This window comes from Drosophila mojavensis, unplaced genomic scaffold (assembly GCF_018153725.1).
Source record: "Drosophila mojavensis isolate 15081-1352.22 unplaced genomic scaffold, ASM1815372v1 contig_136, whole genome shotgun sequence".
NCBI classification, from domain to species: Eukaryota; Metazoa; Arthropoda; class Insecta; order Diptera; family Drosophilidae; genus Drosophila; species Drosophila mojavensis.
Genome location: NW_025318667.1, coordinates 12,034,934 through 12,055,453, shown reverse-complemented (window position 1 = coordinate 12,055,453; position 20,520 = coordinate 12,034,934). Strand labels below are relative to the sequence as shown.

The 20,520-nt window shown below is 38.4% G+C and overlaps 2 protein-coding genes and 1 long non-coding RNA gene across 4 annotated transcripts; all 3 read left to right on the top strand.

Moving 5' to 3' along the window:
* The first annotated feature begins 963 nt into the window (after positions 1-963).
* Positions 964-4,311, top strand: LOC6585280 (insulin-like growth factor I-A). Its single transcript, XM_002010877.4, has 3 exons — positions 964-1,813; positions 3,699-3,903; positions 3,978-4,311. The coding sequence occupies exons 2-3, from the start codon at positions 3,699-3,701 to the stop codon at positions 4,115-4,117; spliced, it is 345 nt and encodes a 114-aa protein (XP_002010913.2). The 5' UTR covers positions 964-1,813; the 3' UTR covers positions 4,118-4,311.
* Positions 4,312-6,461: 2,150 nt separating this feature from the next.
* Positions 6,462-8,668, top strand: LOC26528592. Its single transcript, XR_001449014.3, has 3 exons — positions 6,462-6,865; positions 6,929-6,954; positions 7,581-8,668. It is a non-coding gene; the product is annotated as an uncharacterized LOC26528592 (long non-coding RNA).
* Positions 8,669-11,543: 2,875 nt separating this feature from the next.
* On the top strand, positions 11,544-13,024 carry LOC6585279. Of its 2 annotated transcripts, XM_015161197.3 has the most exons (3): positions 11,544-12,011; positions 12,132-12,173; positions 12,451-13,024. In XM_015161197.3, the coding sequence occupies exons 1-3, from the start codon at positions 11,727-11,729 to the stop codon at positions 12,865-12,867; spliced, it is 744 nt and encodes a 247-aa protein (XP_015016683.1). In that variant the 5' UTR covers positions 11,544-11,726; the 3' UTR covers positions 12,868-13,024. The 2 variants fall into 2 exon arrangements, with proteins under 2 accessions (XP_015016683.1, XP_002010912.1); XM_002010876.4 differs by lacking the exon at positions 12,132-12,173 and having other exon boundaries at positions 11,545-12,011.
* The last annotated feature ends 7,496 nt before the right edge of the window (positions 13,025-20,520 follow it).

Sequence of the window (20,520 nt, the reverse complement as noted above, 5' to 3'; positions counted from 1 at the left end):
AATCAGACGACAAAGCAAGCGAACAAATAAATCTTGCAAGTGCCTTGAGTAAGTGTAAGTGTGTGTACGTAAGTGTATGTAACTGTGTGTGTGTGTGTGTGTGTGTTAGTAGTAGCCTCTGTGCATGTGTGTGCGTGTGCGTATGCATGCGTGTATGTTGATTCGTTGAAAATGAGATAACAACAAAACGCACAGCAGTCACAGCCGCAGCCTCAGCCACAGCCACAGCCACAGTCTGAGTCGGACGTCTGTGTCTAATTATAGAACACTGGTCGCTAAAAATACAATTCACATCGGTTCGCCCCGTAAACGCTGTGCGGCACAGCCACAGTCACAAACACTGGCAAACACACGAATCATTAACAGGCAAACCACAACTAACTTAACGAAGCGGGAGAGCGCGTGCCAAAAACTGTCACTCAGAGAGAAGGAGGAGCAGAGTAGAGCAGTGAGCGAGAGTGAGAGAGAGACAAACAGATAGAGAGCGCGTGCAAGAGGTTACAATTTCGTAATAAGTGTGCAGGCCAAGCAGCTGATTGTTTATTTGATATTACCGATAGCAAGACACACGTACACATACACACACACACACATACACACCCAATGGTTTGAGTAGAGGCGTTTACCGATCGTCGACTAAACAAAAGGAATCAATGAAAGAGGAGGGCTGCAAGGGCAACAGCACGAAAGCTTAGTCAGCGAAAGCCCCCAACAACAGCAGCAGCAATAACAACAACAATAACAACAACAGCAAGAACTACAGAAAAAGCAGGAGTCAACGCAGGAACACAACTGTTACTACGTTTGGCTGTGTGAGTGGCCGAGGCAGCTAGAGAGTGCGAGCGAGGGAGAGAGAGAGAGAGAGCCCAAGCAACAGAGCTCAGCTCAGCTTTATATTGGAAAAGAGAGGGGAAGCGAGCGAGAGAGAGAGAGTGAGACAGAGTGAGAGTGAGAGAGAGTGAGAGAGAGAGAGTGTCGGCCTGCTCTGTCTGTCTGGTCTGTCTGTGCAAGTCGCTTGATCAACGATCAACGACACGCCGAGCCTGTTCATCAAAGCGCGTTCCAAATCCAAGCCAGACGCATCGTTGGGTCGTGCGCTCCAACGCAAAAAAAAAAAAAAGAAGAACAAAAAAAACACTCAAACAGTCTGCAGCAATCGGCGATTGGTCGCGGCGTATCAGGACCCCACCGAAACTTCATACTTGAAGCCGAAAGAGAAAACAAAAGCAACTGCAACGGGGACAACAACAACAACGAAATGCAACAAAATCGCCAAACTGCGCGCGAGCTATACAAGAATCGTACTCCAAAGACACGCCCGAACACACTAGCCCGACTCTCTTAGCCAGGCTCTCAACTCCAACTAAAGTTTATCAATTTTTTTTTTTTTTTTTTTGTCCTATATTATAAATAAAAACTTTTTTTCTCGTGTTTGTGTGAATCTCTAAGCAATCCTATATACACACACACCGTATACATCTATCTATAATTAATATCCATAACTATATATATATATATATGTGCGTAACTGTTATTTAATTTTTTTTTTCGTGACAAAAACAACAAAAATAAAAAAACAATTGTGATTTTCGAAACTGTGTGATGGCAAAAAGAAACGATAACAAAAAGAAAGTTCCTTAAGAAAGTGATAAAGCTCCAAAAAGAAAGACAACAACAACAACAAAAGTATCTGCATTACTTATATACATCTATCCATATATACATACATATATAAAAATTGAAATATCTTTATATACATATATATTTCCGAAAAATATATCATCAAGGATCAGCCATATCTTGATATGCAAAAGTAAGTGAAGCAATTTTATATTCATCTATAGAATATATGAAATGAATATTTCCTCTAAATTATCTCATATAAATCTTATATGATACAAATTAAACCTGAATCCTCAAGTCCAACTTAAGCATGTCTAACTGTAAAATGTTTTTCAAATAAGTATGCTACATGAAATCAAGCTGAATGTATAGACATATATATAGATCTCTTCTCATTGGATATATGTGCTTTACATATATAATTCGAGAAATAATTAGTCATACTAAATCAACAAGAAGTCTGGCTGTGCTCTAAGCCCTTCCTCTATTATGGACCAGCCACGTGGAGGTCAGAGTTCTTGGAATCCTATCTAGATTCCGCTTGCATTATCTAGCGTAAACAAGTTTAGACTATCAAAACACGCACAACCTTGGGATCGTCGGCTGCCCTATGAAATATGGGATGCATGTACATAGTATATATTTTATATAATATATAATTATGTATATATTATATATAAAACTTCAATATGCTGATATCTGCCTAGCACTCTCTCTCGCTCCCTCATTCTCTCTTCCCCTTCCCCCCACACTCTTTAAATTTTGGAATTTTTATTTTGTTTTCTTCCAGATGATAAGCTGAGCTCAAGTTTATTTTTAACCATTGAAGTTTATGTATATACTATATGTATATACTATAAATATATTTATATACTATGCGTATATATTTACAAAAACACAATAACAAGAAGAAGAAGAAAGATTCTTCAGTAGGGAAACACAATAATATTTGATATTGATAAGAAGCAGAGGCAGATGCGAATGACTCCGACTGTTTTGTTATTTTTATTATTTTTAGACTTGGCATGCTATAAAAATAAAAACACATTTTATCAAACAGAAATGATATTCCATAGACGATATGGGTAATACTTTGGAAGCATATACATACATATATATATATATATATATATATATATATATACAGGAAAGAGCTAAGCAAAAAGGCTAAATATAATTTGAATGCAGGAATGGGTTTACATTAAATAACTTGTGGATGTATCTCATATAAAACTACATATAATAATTATATGCTTACATATAAAACCATATTTAATTCGATATCAACATGGTCCTCCATTCAATTCAGATATAGCCATTTTACTTGTCTCTTTCCTGTATACAAATTTCGAGCCAAATATTACTCATATGGTATATGTATGGTATGTGTAGTCACTTCTGTGTTATAGAGTTAGATAACTCGTTGAATTACAGTAGAATCCGGTTATAACGACGATCCCTGGAGCGGAAAATGCTATAACCATATAACTTTGGTCATATAACTTTGTCTGAGGACCAGAATTTTCGGCGCTATTGGATCTTATTTAGCTTTCTTTCTTATTGGGCTTTCAGCTTTACCAAATTCTTTTTTCTATAGCGTTTTCTTATGGAACGTTCAGCTCTACTAAATCCGTTTATTCTTGACTTCAAAGCTTCTATAAGTTGTTCTTATAAATTTTTTAGTCCTACAACTTGATGGCTCTATTACACATTTCTATGCATTTAAAGCCTAAAAGAAGAAGTTGAATTCTCGTTATAGAGCCTTAATCAAGTCACCCCAATAATATAATATATTTGTTATATAATATATTTGTTGTGCCCATATCAAGAGAGTTGAAATTCGATTTTAGTGACTATAATATTTCATATATATGTTAATATACTTACACATTGCCCAGGCAATACATAATATATGACATAAGGTCTATATAATAATTGTCTATAATATCACAGAAATAAATACATATATAATACAGCAGCAAGCAACAAAACTTCTATATTCCCTATACATATAAGAGTTTTCCTAAGTATTTCTCATAATTTTATATATAATATTCCTATTTCATTGGTTTTAGATGATTTTCATCGCATCCAGCTCACGTATTCGCTCCCTGCTCGCCATGGTAGTGTGTCTGACAGTCGGTCTGTCCCTGGTGGCCAGCACACCGATCGCCTTTACGCCCGAGGAGCTGGAGGTTAAGCATCGCTGCAGCAAAGATCTAGATGAGACCATACACTATATATGTAAGGGGCGCACCGTATCGCTGGCCGAGCTCTATCGTAAGTCGATCATCACATATCGGTATATTGTTCGAATTCATCACTAATTCTAAACTCTCTTACGTCGCGTGCAGCCCAAAGCTTTGGCAGTCGGAGCAAGCGTTTCGCCGCCGACGGCACCTACTACAGACCCCTGCAGAACGGACCCATCCACGAATGCTGTTTGCGACCCTGCGGCTATCCCGAGATACGTCAATATTGTGCGCCCGACTAAGGCACGAGATATGTGCACTCATATATATACATATATATATATATATATATATTAGGCAATGCCCACACACAGACACACACATACATTATATTTGAATAGAAACACACACACACATACACACACCCATACACTAAGTATATTGTACTAATTTAAGCTATGCACTAATAAAAATTTATACAATTATGAGAGCGCAATGCGATCCACTAAAATTCACTCTGATGCGAGACTATATATTATATATATATATATATATATATAGCTATATATATTTATATATAAATATAAACCCCATTAATGCATTCTTTTCACTTGACTACTTGAGTTTTATCCAGTTTCGTTTGCTCCCACTTGATGAGTGTGGGCAGTAGATTTTTGTATACCCTTTCAATGAAGCTGCGGTATATGGGCTAGATCAGCTCCACATATATGTTATATATACATATATGTATATACATCTTGACAAACATCTATTATACATACATATATACTCCCACATCTAGTGTAAAACCAATAGGTTTTTCCTTAGCTCTAGACAGGGCATCGGCTAGTCGAGCCCGCTCAGCTGGCGCACATTCACGTGTTTGCTAACACAGTTTCCACAGCGTCTTCCGACTGCTTGATTAAGATAAGCTCTCCATCTTGATTATCAACTAGCTAAATATATCTTTAACAGAACATTCCAGGCGCTTTCGCATCGCAATCTCTGATCAAGTTTCTCGTAATTCCAGATGCTCTAATTGCCCTATCCTGGGCTTAACACTTTCAAAAGTTTCGCTGCAATGAGAGAGCCAATGGGAAACTTAACTTCTAAATATAGAAATGATGTGTTTATAAATGTTTATGTGACACATAATATAAACCAATACAGATAGACGAAATACGAAGAGGTCGGAACGGTTTTGTTGTTTATGGCAACCAAAAATTTTGGTTCTCATGGAATCGTTTTGGCTTAGACTGCTTATCATAACTTTCTTACGAATCGTTTTACTGCCGTTTTGTTATATTGACATCCATTTATTTATGTAAGCTGATAAGCGGCTATATAGCATTTGCTTTCAAGTGGAATTCTTCTACAGACTGTTATTGTCTTGTATGGAAGTTTAAATGTTAAACTGTTATACTCTTTTATTCATTATTTTTCCAAAACTATCTACTTCATTCTTATTGGAACTGTTTAAATTCGTTCAATTTGAGTTTCATACAAACTGTTATACAGCTGTTATACTCACATTTTCCGAAATCTACTCTATATCCAATTTATATGAACTGTTATAATCTGTAGATTTTGCATATTTCACTTTAATATAAGCTGTTATACCCGCGAGTCCAACCATTTTATACTGTTTTAGTTCAGAAGTGTCATTCTGCTTTTGTATAACTGCTATTGCTATTGTATAGCTGAATACGTTAAAACTGTTATATTCCCTGTTATATTTCCCACATATTTCATTTGAGCCTGACTCTTTTGCTTAGTGCTTGTATAAACTGTTATACAACTGTATATATTATTCGTTTAGCTACCATCATTTAATTCCCATTTTAGCTGTTATATAATTTATATACGTATATGTAAATTTATAGAGTTACATTAACTTACTTCCTTTACACAATCTACTTCCACTTTTTCCACTTTAGTGTTCTTGAATTTAATTATTGCTCTTTAATTCACTATTTATCGCCTTCTCTTTCAGCTCGCTCACTCTCTCGCTTTCTCTATCTCAGCTCCTTCTTTTTACTCGTGCTCTCCCGCTCACACACACAGAGGGCTCCTTAGAGTCCTTTAGCTTTTTAACCTACAAACAAGTCGGTTAGAGAGAGAGAAAGAGAGAGAGAGAGAGTGAGAGCGGCATTTAACATTATTACTATGGGTGGGTTTCCCTTTTTTTCCACTTTTTTTTTTCAATCTATTCATAAAATACGCTTCGTTGACCTTTTCGGGCAAAGGGAGGGAGAAAAGAAGAGAGTGGGAGTGAGTGGGAGAGGGCGGGGGCTGTGGACATTGGATACTGAATGGGGTCAGAGGCGGCACAAGCGGCAATTCAGATGATTTTAATGATGGCGAAATCAGCTACACATGGGAATTGACCAAGACACATATACAAACACATATACATATAGGGGTATAGAAAACACCCTGCCCGCACACACACACACACACAGGCGCACACAGTGAAGTATTTTGAACAGCTTCGAATCGAGCTGAATTGGCAGTTGCAGCTCGAATTGGAGCTACGAACTAGAAGTGGAGCTGGAACTGGAACTAGAATTGGAGGCAATTAGTGGATCAGCAAGAGACTCAGTGAACGCGCTAGAGATGGCCTCAATCAGCTGTATTCCAGCGCAAGCAACAGGCATTTCACAACACTGCACCACCAATAGATCGCAATCGGTCATCAGCTGGTTATTGATTGCACAATTCACATAAAGCAGACGATTTATTCAAAATTATTTACAAACTTTACAAAAAGCATATGAAAAGCAAGCAGTTTCCCTGAAGGCGAACGGCTTACAGGACCTATTTTGCATAGATAAAGCAACTGTTCCGCACGCCCACGCCCACACACACACACACACATACACACGCCCACACACACACGCACGCACACACACATACAGAATCGCATTCAAATTTAGTCAAATGATTTTGTACTCAAGCGTCGCAACGGACACTCAACAGAGCCATAAAATCAAGTTGAGCTGGAAAGGCAAATCGCAGCAAGTCGAAGCAGCAAATACCCTACAATCGAGGTAATAATACATAATATATGTATACATAGGCATGTTATACAATATACATCTCTCTTTATATAGATATCATGGTCACTGGAGAAGCATAGGTAATACGAATTGCAATCATCAAATATTATAATATGTATCTAGGACATGTTTGGCATCAGAGTCTCTCTCTCTCTCTCTTCCTCTGTCACTTTCTCTTTCTCTTTCTCTTTCTCTTAAACAGCATCCCTCTCTCCCTGATAATCTGTCCTAATTTTTCTCCCTTTTTTGCTCTCCTCTCTTTCTGTGTTTCTCCTGCTCTATAAAGTAAGGATCATCCGTGAGCTAAAGCATCATCTATTTCAAACGCAACGCATTCACAAAAGATTTTCTCTCAGATGGCATTCTCAGGAAAATGTATTTAGCTATGAACACTTCTCTAGAAAACTCGTTCACTTTCTCTATTTCTCTCTGAGAAATATTTTCCTTTCTCTGTATCTGTACTGCTCTTAGTGAATTCTCTCTCCGCATCCACGATCTTTCTCTCTGCTATAGTGAGAGTAACAGAGGGAGAGAGGAAAGGAACAGACATAAAGTGAAGAAGTGAAGTGAATACTCTTTGAGAGTATTTCCTCTGAGAGGCAGTTCTATTACTATCTCACTCTCACACACAAGTCGTCTCTATCTCTCTCCCGCTCCCTCTCTTTCCATTTGTGCTCAAAACCTAAATTCCATTCCTCTATTTCAGAGAACTTTCAAGACCCGCTGCCTTTTCCGTTTGCTCAACCGTTCGCCCAACATGGAATGCCTGCCTTCAACTGGATATCTAACGGGCTATGCCCACTCAACCTCAGAGTATTTACAGGCTGTAATAAGAGCGTAGCCCGAAACGTTTCGATGTACCAAAGCAAGGAGGGGACGACTGATTCGACCGAAGGACTTTATTTCTCTACATACATATATTTGTATATGTATCTGTGTGTGTGTGTGTATATATATTGCCGGCCTTTGTGTTTCAGACGGAAATCGTGGCTGGGCAGAGAGAGAGAGAGAGAGAGAGAGAGAGAGGTGAGACAGACAAACAGGGAGAGAGCGAGAGCGAACTATAGAGGGAGAGTGAGGACGAAGTTGTTTGCCCTGGTGTTGAGAAGTTTGCGTTTACTTTTTTGTCATGCGGCAAGCGCGGCATGTGGCATGAGGCGTGCGGCATGCGGCGTGCGGCATGTGGCATGAGGCATGTGGCATGAGGCAAGTATGTGTAGGTGGCCGTGGGGGCGTGCAAGGGGCGAGGCAAGTGACATTGATGAAACGGGCCGTAGAACATTAGCCAAATACTGCAGAAATTTTGCACTAGACTCTGTTTACATGGGGGTGACTAGCTATACACAGTTGTGTATGTGTGTGTGTGTGTGTGTGTGTGTGGGTGGGTGGGTGTTGGGTGAGTGAGTGGTTGGTATGGGTGTCTGAAGCAACAGAAGTCGTACAAGGACAAAATTGCGAAAGCAACTCAAAAGCAAATGGAGAAGCAACAGCGAAACCCAAAGGAGTGTCACAGAATACTCTGACAACGGCTCCAACTGACTTCAAAGCCCGCCAGGTGGGCGTATCTGGTGGGCGTAACATAATGACAACTGTACTAGACATACACATACATATACACATATAAATATAAATATAAAGCTATATACATATTTAGACATACTCAAAAGGCTGAGCTATAAGTGAGATATTCAATTTCCTGTTGGGCGGAAATCGAATCAAATGATATCCAAAGCTATATAATGTAACATATATAATATACACATATTTATACATATACACTCATGATGAAAATAATTTTGAAGTTTCTTTCATAACTAATTAATTTTCTATATTTAAAAAAAAAAAAAAAAAAAAAAAAAATTCATGGTAACTTTAAGAAAGCAATCTGGCAATATAATGCATGCCAAAAAAAAAAAAATTGTATTGCCCCATAAATTCATAGTAGTCACAATTCATTGAAAAGGGCCTGCTGAATATAATAGGTACACTCCATTTCTTCAGCCTGAAAAAAAAGTTTAGAATAAAAAAAAATTTCTTTTATTGTTATAAAATAGTAAGTAACCTTCCTACAGATGTTTAAAGTAAAAAAAATTATCAATATCATATGTAGATGGGTGTATATAAAAAACAAAACGCACGACTTTCCGATTTTCTTATCTATAAATATTTCATATATTGGCAATTTCGAGTTGCATATCCATCACTCGGCAAATCATATGGAGTGTCAATTAGTCAATTATAAAACTAACTAGCTTGTTTGCTAATGAATTAGAGGACTGCTCGATCAATCTGTGAATCAAGCAGTTAGCAAATCAATCAATAAGTCTATCCACCACTTAATGAATCAATCAATATTCAGTCATTTAGGCACTCATTCCATCATACAATCTGTCTATCTATCAGTCATACTGTCCATCAAATTCAATGATTTGTAAGTGCTCAATCAATCAGTGCGTCAATCATTCAGATAATCCATCAGACAATCTGTTAGTCAATCAATTAGTCTGACAATCTATCAGTCAATCGTCGATCCGATATGCTGTAAGTCTATCAATCAATTGTTCTGCCAAACACTCCAACTGTCCGTCAATCAGTCTCTTTATCATTTGGTCAATCTAGAGCAATTAATCAGTCAATTAATCTGTTTCTCAATCTACTAGTCAATCGTCGATTTCTTATGCTGCAACTCAATCACTGAATTAATCAATCTATCGATAAATCAGCCAGTATGCTAGCCAATCAGTCCGATAATCAATCAGACTGTCAATCAGTTTGCCAATTAGTCTGTCAATCAGTTATATAAATGATTGCATTTGAATGTTTCTGCTGCACGAATACATTATTATTCCACTATATGTAGTTATTTCTTAAATACATTAATATTAATAAAAGTAAAAAAAAAAAAAACAAGTAAGAAGAATCTAGTCGAGACTGCTCGACTAGGAGATACCCTGAACCCTCTAATCTGATATTTTAATCACTCTGCACTTCTTTTCGGCACACATACATACACACGCACGTATTAGAACGCGCTCTAATAACTGTGCAGTAAGCAGCGACTGCGCTTGGGCTGCGCTGCAATGTGGGCAACATTATAAGAATTTACTTGTTAAATAATGAGGGTGAGGGGGTGGATATAGGGGTGGGGGTTAAATTACAACAAAAATCGAAATTATATAAAATGCATTTAAGTATACATTTAAAATTTGGAAGCTCTATCTCTAAAGGTGTAGAAGATATAATTAAATAACTAGCTTTCGATAAGGTTTTCAATCGATAATAAAATATCGGGAGTAGGTATCGATATATAGAGAAAAACTTGATATGCGCGTGATATACACGGACCTAGGAAAAAAAATTTTACGGACGGACGGACAGACAGACGGACAGGGCTAAATCGACCTTGCTCGTCGCCCTGATCAAGAATATATATACTTTGTGGGGTCTGCCACGCCTCCTTCTGCCTGTTACATACTTTTAACAAAACCATTATACCCTGATTTCCCATTTTCAATGGGTTCAGGGTTTAAAAATAGTTTTACAGCTGATTTAAACATACATTTAATGAAAATACTTTTAAGTTGGCAAATATAAAATGAAACACATCTCATACACGTTTCTGTGGATTTAAGCACTTTCTATTAGAATATAATTTAAATCTTTGCGTACGTAAACTTTAATTGTTTACTATAGCTTTAATTTCCGTCAGTTGCGAATTCACAATTTCTGCCGCGTTCCGTGTTTGCAAAACGCCAAAACTGACGGGAAAATAGCCAAATTGGCAACACTACACGGAACAATAATCGTATACTTTGTGACTTTGCATATGCGTGTATGTGTGTGTGAGTGTCGTTTGCAATAAATTCAATTGAACATCTTAATGATTTGTAAGCGAAAATAGAACGAAAACAATACACACAAACACAAATATGCATACATATGTATGCATGCACAAGCCGCTCTTCAGCGCCGGTTCGACCCAATGCCTCTCTCTCCTTCTCTTAAACTCGAGTTAAATATGCGGTTAAGCAGGATAGTGACATAGCTTTAATCAGCTGTTTGGCTACTTAGCTTTGTTTTAATTGCGTGCGAATTTCTGAATTTCTGTTGTTTTATTTGTTTGTTGTTGTCTTTAAATAAAAGTTCGACTGGCTGAGTAACAACCACAAAGCATTGAGTAAGAAACACACACATAAATGACCCTCAGATTCCATAACGTGTTTAAGCGCACAACGCCAACAACAACAACAGCAACAATAACAAACCAAGCAGAGGCAGCGACGTCAACGACGGCAGCGACAGCCACAGCAGCAATAACACCAGCAAAATGCAAGCACAACAACAAACAGAAACCGTTTCAAACCGGTTCGACGTTTCGTTTACTCTCAACGTGCTCTTCGCCTGCGACTGTATGTGTGAGTGTGCGCTGGTTTCATACGTTTTGTGTATACAGATTCGTGTGCACCAGTGTGTGTGTGCTCCAACTACGAACCGTTTGCTGTGAACCACACTCAGAGCGCTCTTTTTTTTTTTTTTTAGCAGATTTGCGCGCTGCGACAGCCACGCTGGAGTGCGAGCGAGCGAGAGGCTACTAGAGCTACCAGTTCTACTATGCATATTGCGTGCCTGGCACCGGTTCATGAATTGGTTCCTACTCTGGTTTGGCTCTCTCGCAGCTCGTTCAGTAAACGAACGATACTCAAGTACGACGCACGCTTTTCTGTTGTTTATTTTGGAACTTGTCGTCGTCGTCGTCGTCGTTGCTGTTATTTAAATTATATTTATCGTCGTTTGCCATTTGTTATTGTTGTTGTTATTATTGTTAATATTATTACTGTCGTTGTTGAACATAATGTCGCCTAAGCGTTGCAAAAATCCAGTTAACAATCATTTCATTTACAACGACGAGACCCACAAAAGCACATGCAAAGTATGCCTGTTCGATATGGCCGGCAGGCACTCGGAGAACCTGATGCGCCATCTAAAGCGCAAACACCCGGCCACGTACGCCGAGGTGATGCTAGAGAAGCAGCGCCGTCGATCAGCCAATGCGAACCGATCCGGTTCAGCGGATACGGGTCCATTGTCATCTATGTTCAAATTCGAGACGCAGCCACACAAACTGTTTATCAAATCGGTAAGACGTAATACTGATTCGAAATCTCTCTCTCTATATATTATATGCTTTATCTTTTACATATGTACATATATATACACATGTATGTATATATACATATAAATATTACCAAACCAATAGGAAAAATTGGTATTCAGACTTGATGAGCCGGGTCAGCCACAGGTAATATATAGTTGAGATCAGTTAAGCTCTCTCACTCTCACTCTCAGTCACTCTTCTTTTCCTCCCTCTGTTTCTGTTTCATCTCCTCCGTATTACTCTAGCTCACACTTTAAACAAATTAGGCCAACTGTTTTGCAATTGCTTTTTACTACCTCTCCGTATGGCAGTTATACAAGTGTTATACAACGCTAAACAAAAGTCGATTCTAAAAATCTGAACTTCGTGGCAAAACATATATTCCATATACATATACTGATCCAACTTTCTTACATTCCAGATGCCCGTGCCGGAGGCATGCCCCAATGACGACGACACCTCCAGTGGTAATGGCCAATTCGAGACTTTGGACATTGGCAAGGAGGAGCTGTGCGAAGTGGTCCATTCACCGGATGGCCTAAACGATTCTAGCGAATCCTACATGTATCCCGACGAGGATCCATTTCATGCCACTGTGGGATCGCACGCCTCAACATCGTCGGCCCCGGGCCAATGCAATGCCAATGCCTTGACCCATTCGCAGCAAGCGGCCAACGATAACGCCAGCTTCCTGCAATACCTGAACGCCAAGCTCAGCAAATACAGCTTGCATACCAAATACACTATACAATATGAAATCAATCGTATATTGTATAAGGCCGATATGGGCTGCTATGATAATGCCGATGCCTCCAAGTTGCCCGATTTGCTACCCTAAGGTAGCTAAACTCTATTGAGTCTAATTTAGAAGAGCATGCCAATTATGTTTCGAAAATATTTATGTATATGTATAGATATATGATATATCTTAATAATAAAAATCTGTCATCTATATTTTAGAAACTTAATATAAGATTTCACAACTGCAAACTCTATATCTCAGTCTATGTTATTAATTAGGAAATACTATATTTATATGGATATGTGTATATACCTAGATATGTATATATGTATGTATGTATGTATGTAGATAAATCGCATCTTAATTAGTTTTGAATATCCTTTAACCTTGACAGCCCATTGGCCCCGCTGTTGTGGGTCAATCAATTAGCAAAGTTCATTCGTTTAGCCACATAATCCCACGCTTTGGCGACTCCATACCCTACCCCCATCCCCATGTCTGCTTTGCCTGGACTCAACAGCTGCTGTCCAAGCATCCAACATTTTTGCTACTTCATGCTAATGAGAGACGCTCGCTAATGAAAGTAATACCGTTTTCTCTACCTCTCATCCCTTCCCCCCCTCCGCACACTATACCTAGCTCCCTCCATCCCTTACTCTCTGGCTGTTACCTTTAGCGTCTGCATTTCCAGGGTCTCTCAGGTTTGTCATGAAACTTAACAAGCTGAATTAATCCAAGTTTTTATAGAGCTTTAACCGGAAGTTTTTTTTATATGTTAGCCGGAATGGATAAATATTTGCAATGAAATTTTTGATGAAACCATTGAACTATAAATGTACATATGTGTGTATCTACATAGTCTCGAGGTTTGCTAAAAAATTGTTATTTGAGATATTTGATAAAAATCTTCTGCTTTTAAACATGGATCAACTTTAATTGCTGAATTCAGATCAAAATCAATCTGATGACTAGTCTGAGCACCTAAGAACATATAGTAAATATATGTATATACCCAATAGAGAAAAATTTGTATACCAAACTTGTATCTAGTTTAGTTATCCAAACATTTCCGTTCAAACTCCCTAAAAAGTGGCCAAAGATGGCATAAGCCCAGCCCATGGATGTCGGACAAATAGGAAAAGGCTTTAATTACGAATGCTTGAAAGGTAGGACACCAACATTAGATAGCTAACCAATTGTAAGTAGCGCTATCAAGCCTATTTATTACCATACATTTTTAAAAGAGCCAACGTTGATCAATTAACGCCCACTAAGGAGGCGTGGCAAATGAAAAGAAGCTCTATAAGTGTGTCAATTTTATACGTAACTAAAATCATGAAATTTAGCGATTGCGATGCGATTGAGCTACGTCTCTGAGAGATATATCTATATTAGACATATATATATATATACATATGTATGTTTATTTATATGTAACTAATCTCAAAATATATGTATATATATTGATTTATATACATAAATTAAACAGATTTTTACTACGTGCGAGTACTACGCAGTTTCCGCCTGTTTTTCTCAGACTTTCCGATAAATCTATTTAATCTATTTATAAACAGTAATTGGAAAACACATTGGGCTAATTAATGTGTTTTCTAATTTCTAGCTTTCCAAATAGAAATAGAAATAAAAAAGCAACAACAACAAGATAACAAGATGCGATGCGAAAAGCTCATTAAACAACAAATTCGAAATAATTCGCAGTAATTAGAGTGCATGCAAAAGTCGTTGTGGGCAGACAGACATACACACCTACACATATGCACATATAAATATCTGTATACACACACACACACACATTCACATACATATATTTTGCTCTTCAAAACTCTGGGCGTGGCATGAAAAAATAATAGTAGGAGTTAACGGAGGGCGGAGAGGCTGCATTGATGCGCTGCTTTGTGGCTAAGCGGGCGCAATGAATGAAAAGGGACTCTCTCAACTCGCCCTTCTCTCTCTCTCTCTCTCACTCAATCACTCACTCTCGCTCTCCTACAGTATGCGTGCGTGTGTGTGTGAAAGAGAGTAACTGTGTGATGCCACCGGCCGGCAACACGGCCACGTTTAGTTAGGGCTTCGTCTCTGCCAGGCTTCGGCGAATTTTGAACCTGCCTGACTGTCTCTGTGTGTGTGTGTGTGTGTGTTTGGTTCGCTTAGTTAGCCCGATAGGGGCGCTTTGTGCCTCCAACCCCCTGCCGCTTGTTCGGCAATCGCTGCGCACTCTCATCCTTTAGTTGATTATTAAAGTTTCATTAACAAATGTGCCGCATGCTGGATGCTGGATGCGACACGTAATGCAGCAAAAACGGACAGCGAGTCAGTTCCAGTTCCAGCGCCAGTTCCGGTTCCAGTTGTAATTTCAGTTGCCAGGCATTTCAGTTCATTTTTGTGTTGCAGCTGAAGTGCAAACAAAAATACAGACAAACACACATACATACAGCCAGACATACATATATGTGCATACACACACAGACACACACACATGAGCTTAGCTTGACAAATGTTGAAGTAGTAGAAGTAGAACGTTATTAATACCAAAGTCGTTTACTTAGCTGCACTCAGAGCATCACACAAACACAAACACACATACACACACACATGCACACCTAACGCCTTTTGTTGTTATTGTTGTTTTATACATCACACACACACACACGTGTTTGCTCTCAGTGTGCGCAGGCCAATGTCCCGTGCTGAACCATTTTTTGAAAGTTCATGGGGAATTCAGCATTAAGTGGAGGCTCATGAAATTGAAATTGAAACTGAAATGGGAACCGGAACTGGAACTAGTGCCAATGTTGTCGCCCAAACAGTTGAAGGCGCGGCAGACAATATACATTTTATGCGTATACATACATACATACATACATACATGTACATACTTGTACATGTATACCTGATAAGGACAATGAGCCAAGTAGACTTTGTTCTGGCTGTCCATTCGTCCTGCCGTGTGATTGCAGCGTTGCCTTGAGCTCGTCAATGATTGACATGGTCAACATTGGTGGAGGATGACTGATTGATTGACGCATTGATCACTTAGTTGATGAAATTATGATGATGAAATGATTAGCCAATTGAAAGCTTTAAAGTCATTGATTCACATGCTGTTTGATTAGTGTAGATTAACTAGTAACTGACTAATTGTGTGATTGATCTGCTGACTCAATAATCAACTGTTACTGTATCAACAGATTGACCAATCGAATTGATTTACTCATTTCTTAAAGATTGATTGATGTTAGTTATCTCTCTCTCTCTTTCTCTCTCTCTCTCTCTCTCTCTCTCTCTCTCTCTCTCTCTCTGCTTTAGCTATCTAAAAGATCGACCAAGCAATTACTTTGTCAATCACTCAATCAGTAAGTCAAGTTCATTAAATTAGTTAATTAAATAAAACCCCAATTCATTAGCAAACCCATCAATGCAAATTTATTGGCCCAGATTCCAGATGAATTCATTTACTCTCATACAATACATGTTTGTATGTTTATCTTATTCGATTTGATTTTATCTAACACTAATATACGTATATACATGTATATTGTATGAATGTACATATTTCTGTATGTAGGCTTGTACTTTCAATGTGCCCATATTTGTTTTCACTTGATTATCCCTCGATGCGCATTCCTGACATATGTTAAAAGGTTAATCAGTCGTAATCTGCTTGATTGATAAGGATACTGTTGCTGATTGATATGTGTGTAACGCTTGAAGGGGGTGGGCGAGGTTTTAAAAAGGCAGCCATAAACTGAATACCCACACACACGCACACGCATATACACATGTAAATATAGCCACAACCTCTATCAAATCTGAGCTCAGAGACAATTGCAATTCGAACACAGATGCAAAATAGACGCGCGCGTGTGTGTGTGTGTGTATCTATAGATGTAAACACATTTATGACTGCCTCTAAGGGATGTAGCTATAAAGCACACACGCTCACATTCACACACACACACACACACATACGTCACGCATACACCGACACTCGTTTTGGCTGAGCTAAACGAAATGTCGCCGCTGCTTCCATGTAATTCGCCTTAGTTCGTTTCTTTTCCAGCCGAGTTTTGTTCTTGTTGCTGTTGTTGCTGTTGTTGCTGTTTTCGTGTAAATAAAATAGATGAAAATCAATTTGACGTGTCTTGAATTCTGTTTAAGGTTTAAAGAACTCGTTTCACACAAAAAGATAAAAACGAGCAAGCGACAGGCGACAAGGGACAGCCAGAGCGACGGGGCGAGGGACGACTGGCGACGGGGGCAACAGGGCGCAATGAGAGCGAACGAATGCGTTTGTGCGTATGAGGGGGAGAGAGAGCGCGAGAGCGAGCGAGAGCGGCAACAGAATGGAAATAAACTCAAAACTCGAACTCGAACTCGATTTGTGTGCAAGTGAGTGAGTGCGGAGCAGGAGTTGGGGAGAGCGAGAAAGGGAGAGGGAGAGCTAACAGGCCGAAGCAGCGGCGAGGAGTAGGGCGAAAAAAAAAAACATAACATCACATCACATCACACACACACACGCACGCACAGGCATAAGCGTATGTAATGTTTCCGTTGGGTCGCGGCGAGGCTTTTTATTTTTATTTTTTTATTTTTTATTTTGATGTATTTTAAATAAAAAATATATGGGATTTACCTAGCATGAAGGGCGGCTCATAATTGCATCAATCTTTTTGCCATTTACAAGCATATTTCAGAGCCATGTATGTACATACATATGTATGTATGTAAGTGTGTATGTGTGACTGTGTGAATGCTTAAGGATAGCAGGGAAATGAAGAAGTTGTAAACAAAAAAAAAAAAAATAACTAAGAAGTCCTTGTTCGATTTGTGACATAATTTAAGATTGGTTTTCCTTTTGATGATAACCCAGCTGCCAACAAATAATAGAGTTTATGCGAGAGGAAAAGGGAGCGAGAGAGTGAGAGAGATGGCGCGAGATGTAGAGATATTTCTATGCTTATGAAAGAAATAGAAAATATTTAATGGAAATCTTTACTCCTAATTTTAAGTAATAACAACATTTAAGATTACTTAATAAATTTCTACATATGAATGTATGTACATACATATGTACAAGTTAAGACAAACGCTGTAGAGCTTATTGTTAATTTAAAATTTACGAATATGTACATACATATGTATGTATGTATGCATGTGCGCGTACATACATACATATGTACAATACATTTAAATACACATACATAAATATGTATATATGTATGTGAAATACTTAACTTTAAACAATAAGGCCAGCCTACACACAGACAAATATGTATATGTACATACATATAAATACATATACATATGTATTTATATATTTATAGCCATGTACTAAGGTAAAACAAAAGACACAGAGAGAAGTGAAAACAATTGAATTTCCGCGCTTTATCTGTCCGAGAATATTCATATTTTTTCTCCCCTAGCTACGCTGCATTAATTGAATTCGCTTTGAAAAAGCAAATGCCAAGAGTTAAGTCAATCAATATTTCTCCACTGATTGATCGAATTTGAATGATAAATGCAGCAGCAGCAGCAGCGCAAAGACAATGCAAATGCGGAGGATGAGTAGGAGGAGAGTGGGAGTAGAGAGAATGAGTGAGTTTATGTTGTGATATGACAAAGACAGAAGCTGTGCAGCACTTAATCAGTCAGTCAGTCAGTCAGTCAGTCAATCAGCCAACGGCAGTCAAAGGCAAAGCATCATAATGAACAAATCATCATCAACTAACAGCAAACTGAAAACAACAGCAACAACAAAAGCAATAGCAAAGGACAAACATCGCCTTGCATTTGCCCAGATGTCGAGCAGGGCATATACATATACACACACGCACACACAAGCATAGCTGTAAAACAATAAAGCGTCGACTGCAGTAGCGAGTCGAACACGAACTAGCACGAAGAGAAAGAGTGAAAGAGAGAGAGAGATAGAGAGAGAGAGCGCGCGGCGAGGAATGAGCACAGCGAATATCTCAAGCAGCACAAAAGGCAGCAGCAACAACAACAACAACAAAGACAGGCTCAACTCACACGACGAAATGCACCGCAGGCAACCAGCAAAACTATTTGCTGAGCGGTTTACCCTAGACGCAAATAAATAACGGTGGGCATGACAAATGACAGAGCAGGCAGGCAACAGACTGGCGATAGAAATCAATTAGCAAAGTAAGCAATTGGCAGCTCATAAATGTAATACATATACATAATTTACTAAATGTTCATTCAAGAGCATTCATGATTGCGAATCACCTGAACAAGTTGTGAACTGCTAGTTCATCCAGTTGAATAACAATAAGAATTTATTTGGGATTTTAGTTACACTATGCATTTTTTACAGGGTGTCTGTCTGTGCATGCACTCACATTTCACTTGTGCATTTCAACTTGATTTTTTTTTTTCTTTCTTTTTCTTTCTTTCAATTTCTTCGCATTTTTTCGTTTCATAGAGCATCTGCCACCAAGCCAAATGCAGCCAAGCAGTTGCCCGATTTCGATTTCGATGTTAGCTGAAATTGAGCTTATCGTAGAGTGTATATGAGCATACATATATACATATGTATGTAGATACATACATCTATGTATGGGAACAATATATTAAATATGTACGTGTATAACAATATTTGATATACTATAAAATATGCATTAAGAGTTTGTTTTCAAATTGTTAAACTGGCAAATTTTTAGCTATTAATATACGGTGAATAAAATATTAATGAAAACAAAAATAGCTAAATATCTCAAAAGTCTAAAACATTTACAATTCTAACTGTGATTTCGGTTTCCTAACCCCAAAATAATTAAGAACTTTCCTCTTTTTAGTCTAAGCTTACATATACATATGTATTTCGGCTATTGGTTTCTTAGCCTATAAGTAAATAAGATCTTTTCTCCTTATCTACCTCCGCTTAAAAGCGTTTCGTAATTCTACTCAATGATCTATTTGTCGAGTCATATTTGTAACTCTATTATTGTAATTTTAAAGCAGTTTATACTCATTTCTTGTCTTACCGTCTTAAAAAAATTTGTTTTTGTTATTATAATTTTTTTTTAGCTTAGACGGCGCCTTTTGGTTATCAAATATATCTGACTTAACCTCGATCGCAGTTATTTTGTGCGGAATTCTACCTGCAATGGCCTTTTGAATTTTACCTGTTATTGCAAGCAAGTGAACTGGAACCAGTTCCAAAAGAAAACAAATACAAAGATTTGATAATACAATTTTTGGAAAGAATTATCAAAGTGGAAGATAGTTAATAAGTGAAATCTAGAGGACTGAAGAAAGTAAGAGAGAGGAAGAAGGAGAAGGTGACACGATGAGGTGCAGAGAGCTGGTGTGAGTGAGATGGCAAATGTTGAGTGGATTCAGAGTAATTAAGGCGATTTAGAATAAGTTTGTGTTGATTCTTCACACTCCAACGCACACACACACACACACGCACGCACACTCGTGCAGATTAACTGGCCAAGCCAGGCCAGGCTTCAACTGCTGTTTGCTGGCCGCAAAAAAAAAAACAACCCTCGCCCCGCACACACACTCACTCACTCACTCACTATCACTCTCTTCCTTTCGCTCTCTCGCCATCTCCTTCCCTCTCTCTCTCTCTCTCTCTCTCTTCCCACCGCGCCTTTCCCCCCGCTTGGCTCCGCTCAGCTTCTGTCAACGGGTGGCGCGCTATAAAGATGTGAAATGTGAACGAACCGGAAGCTGTGAAGAAAAACGATGACGCCG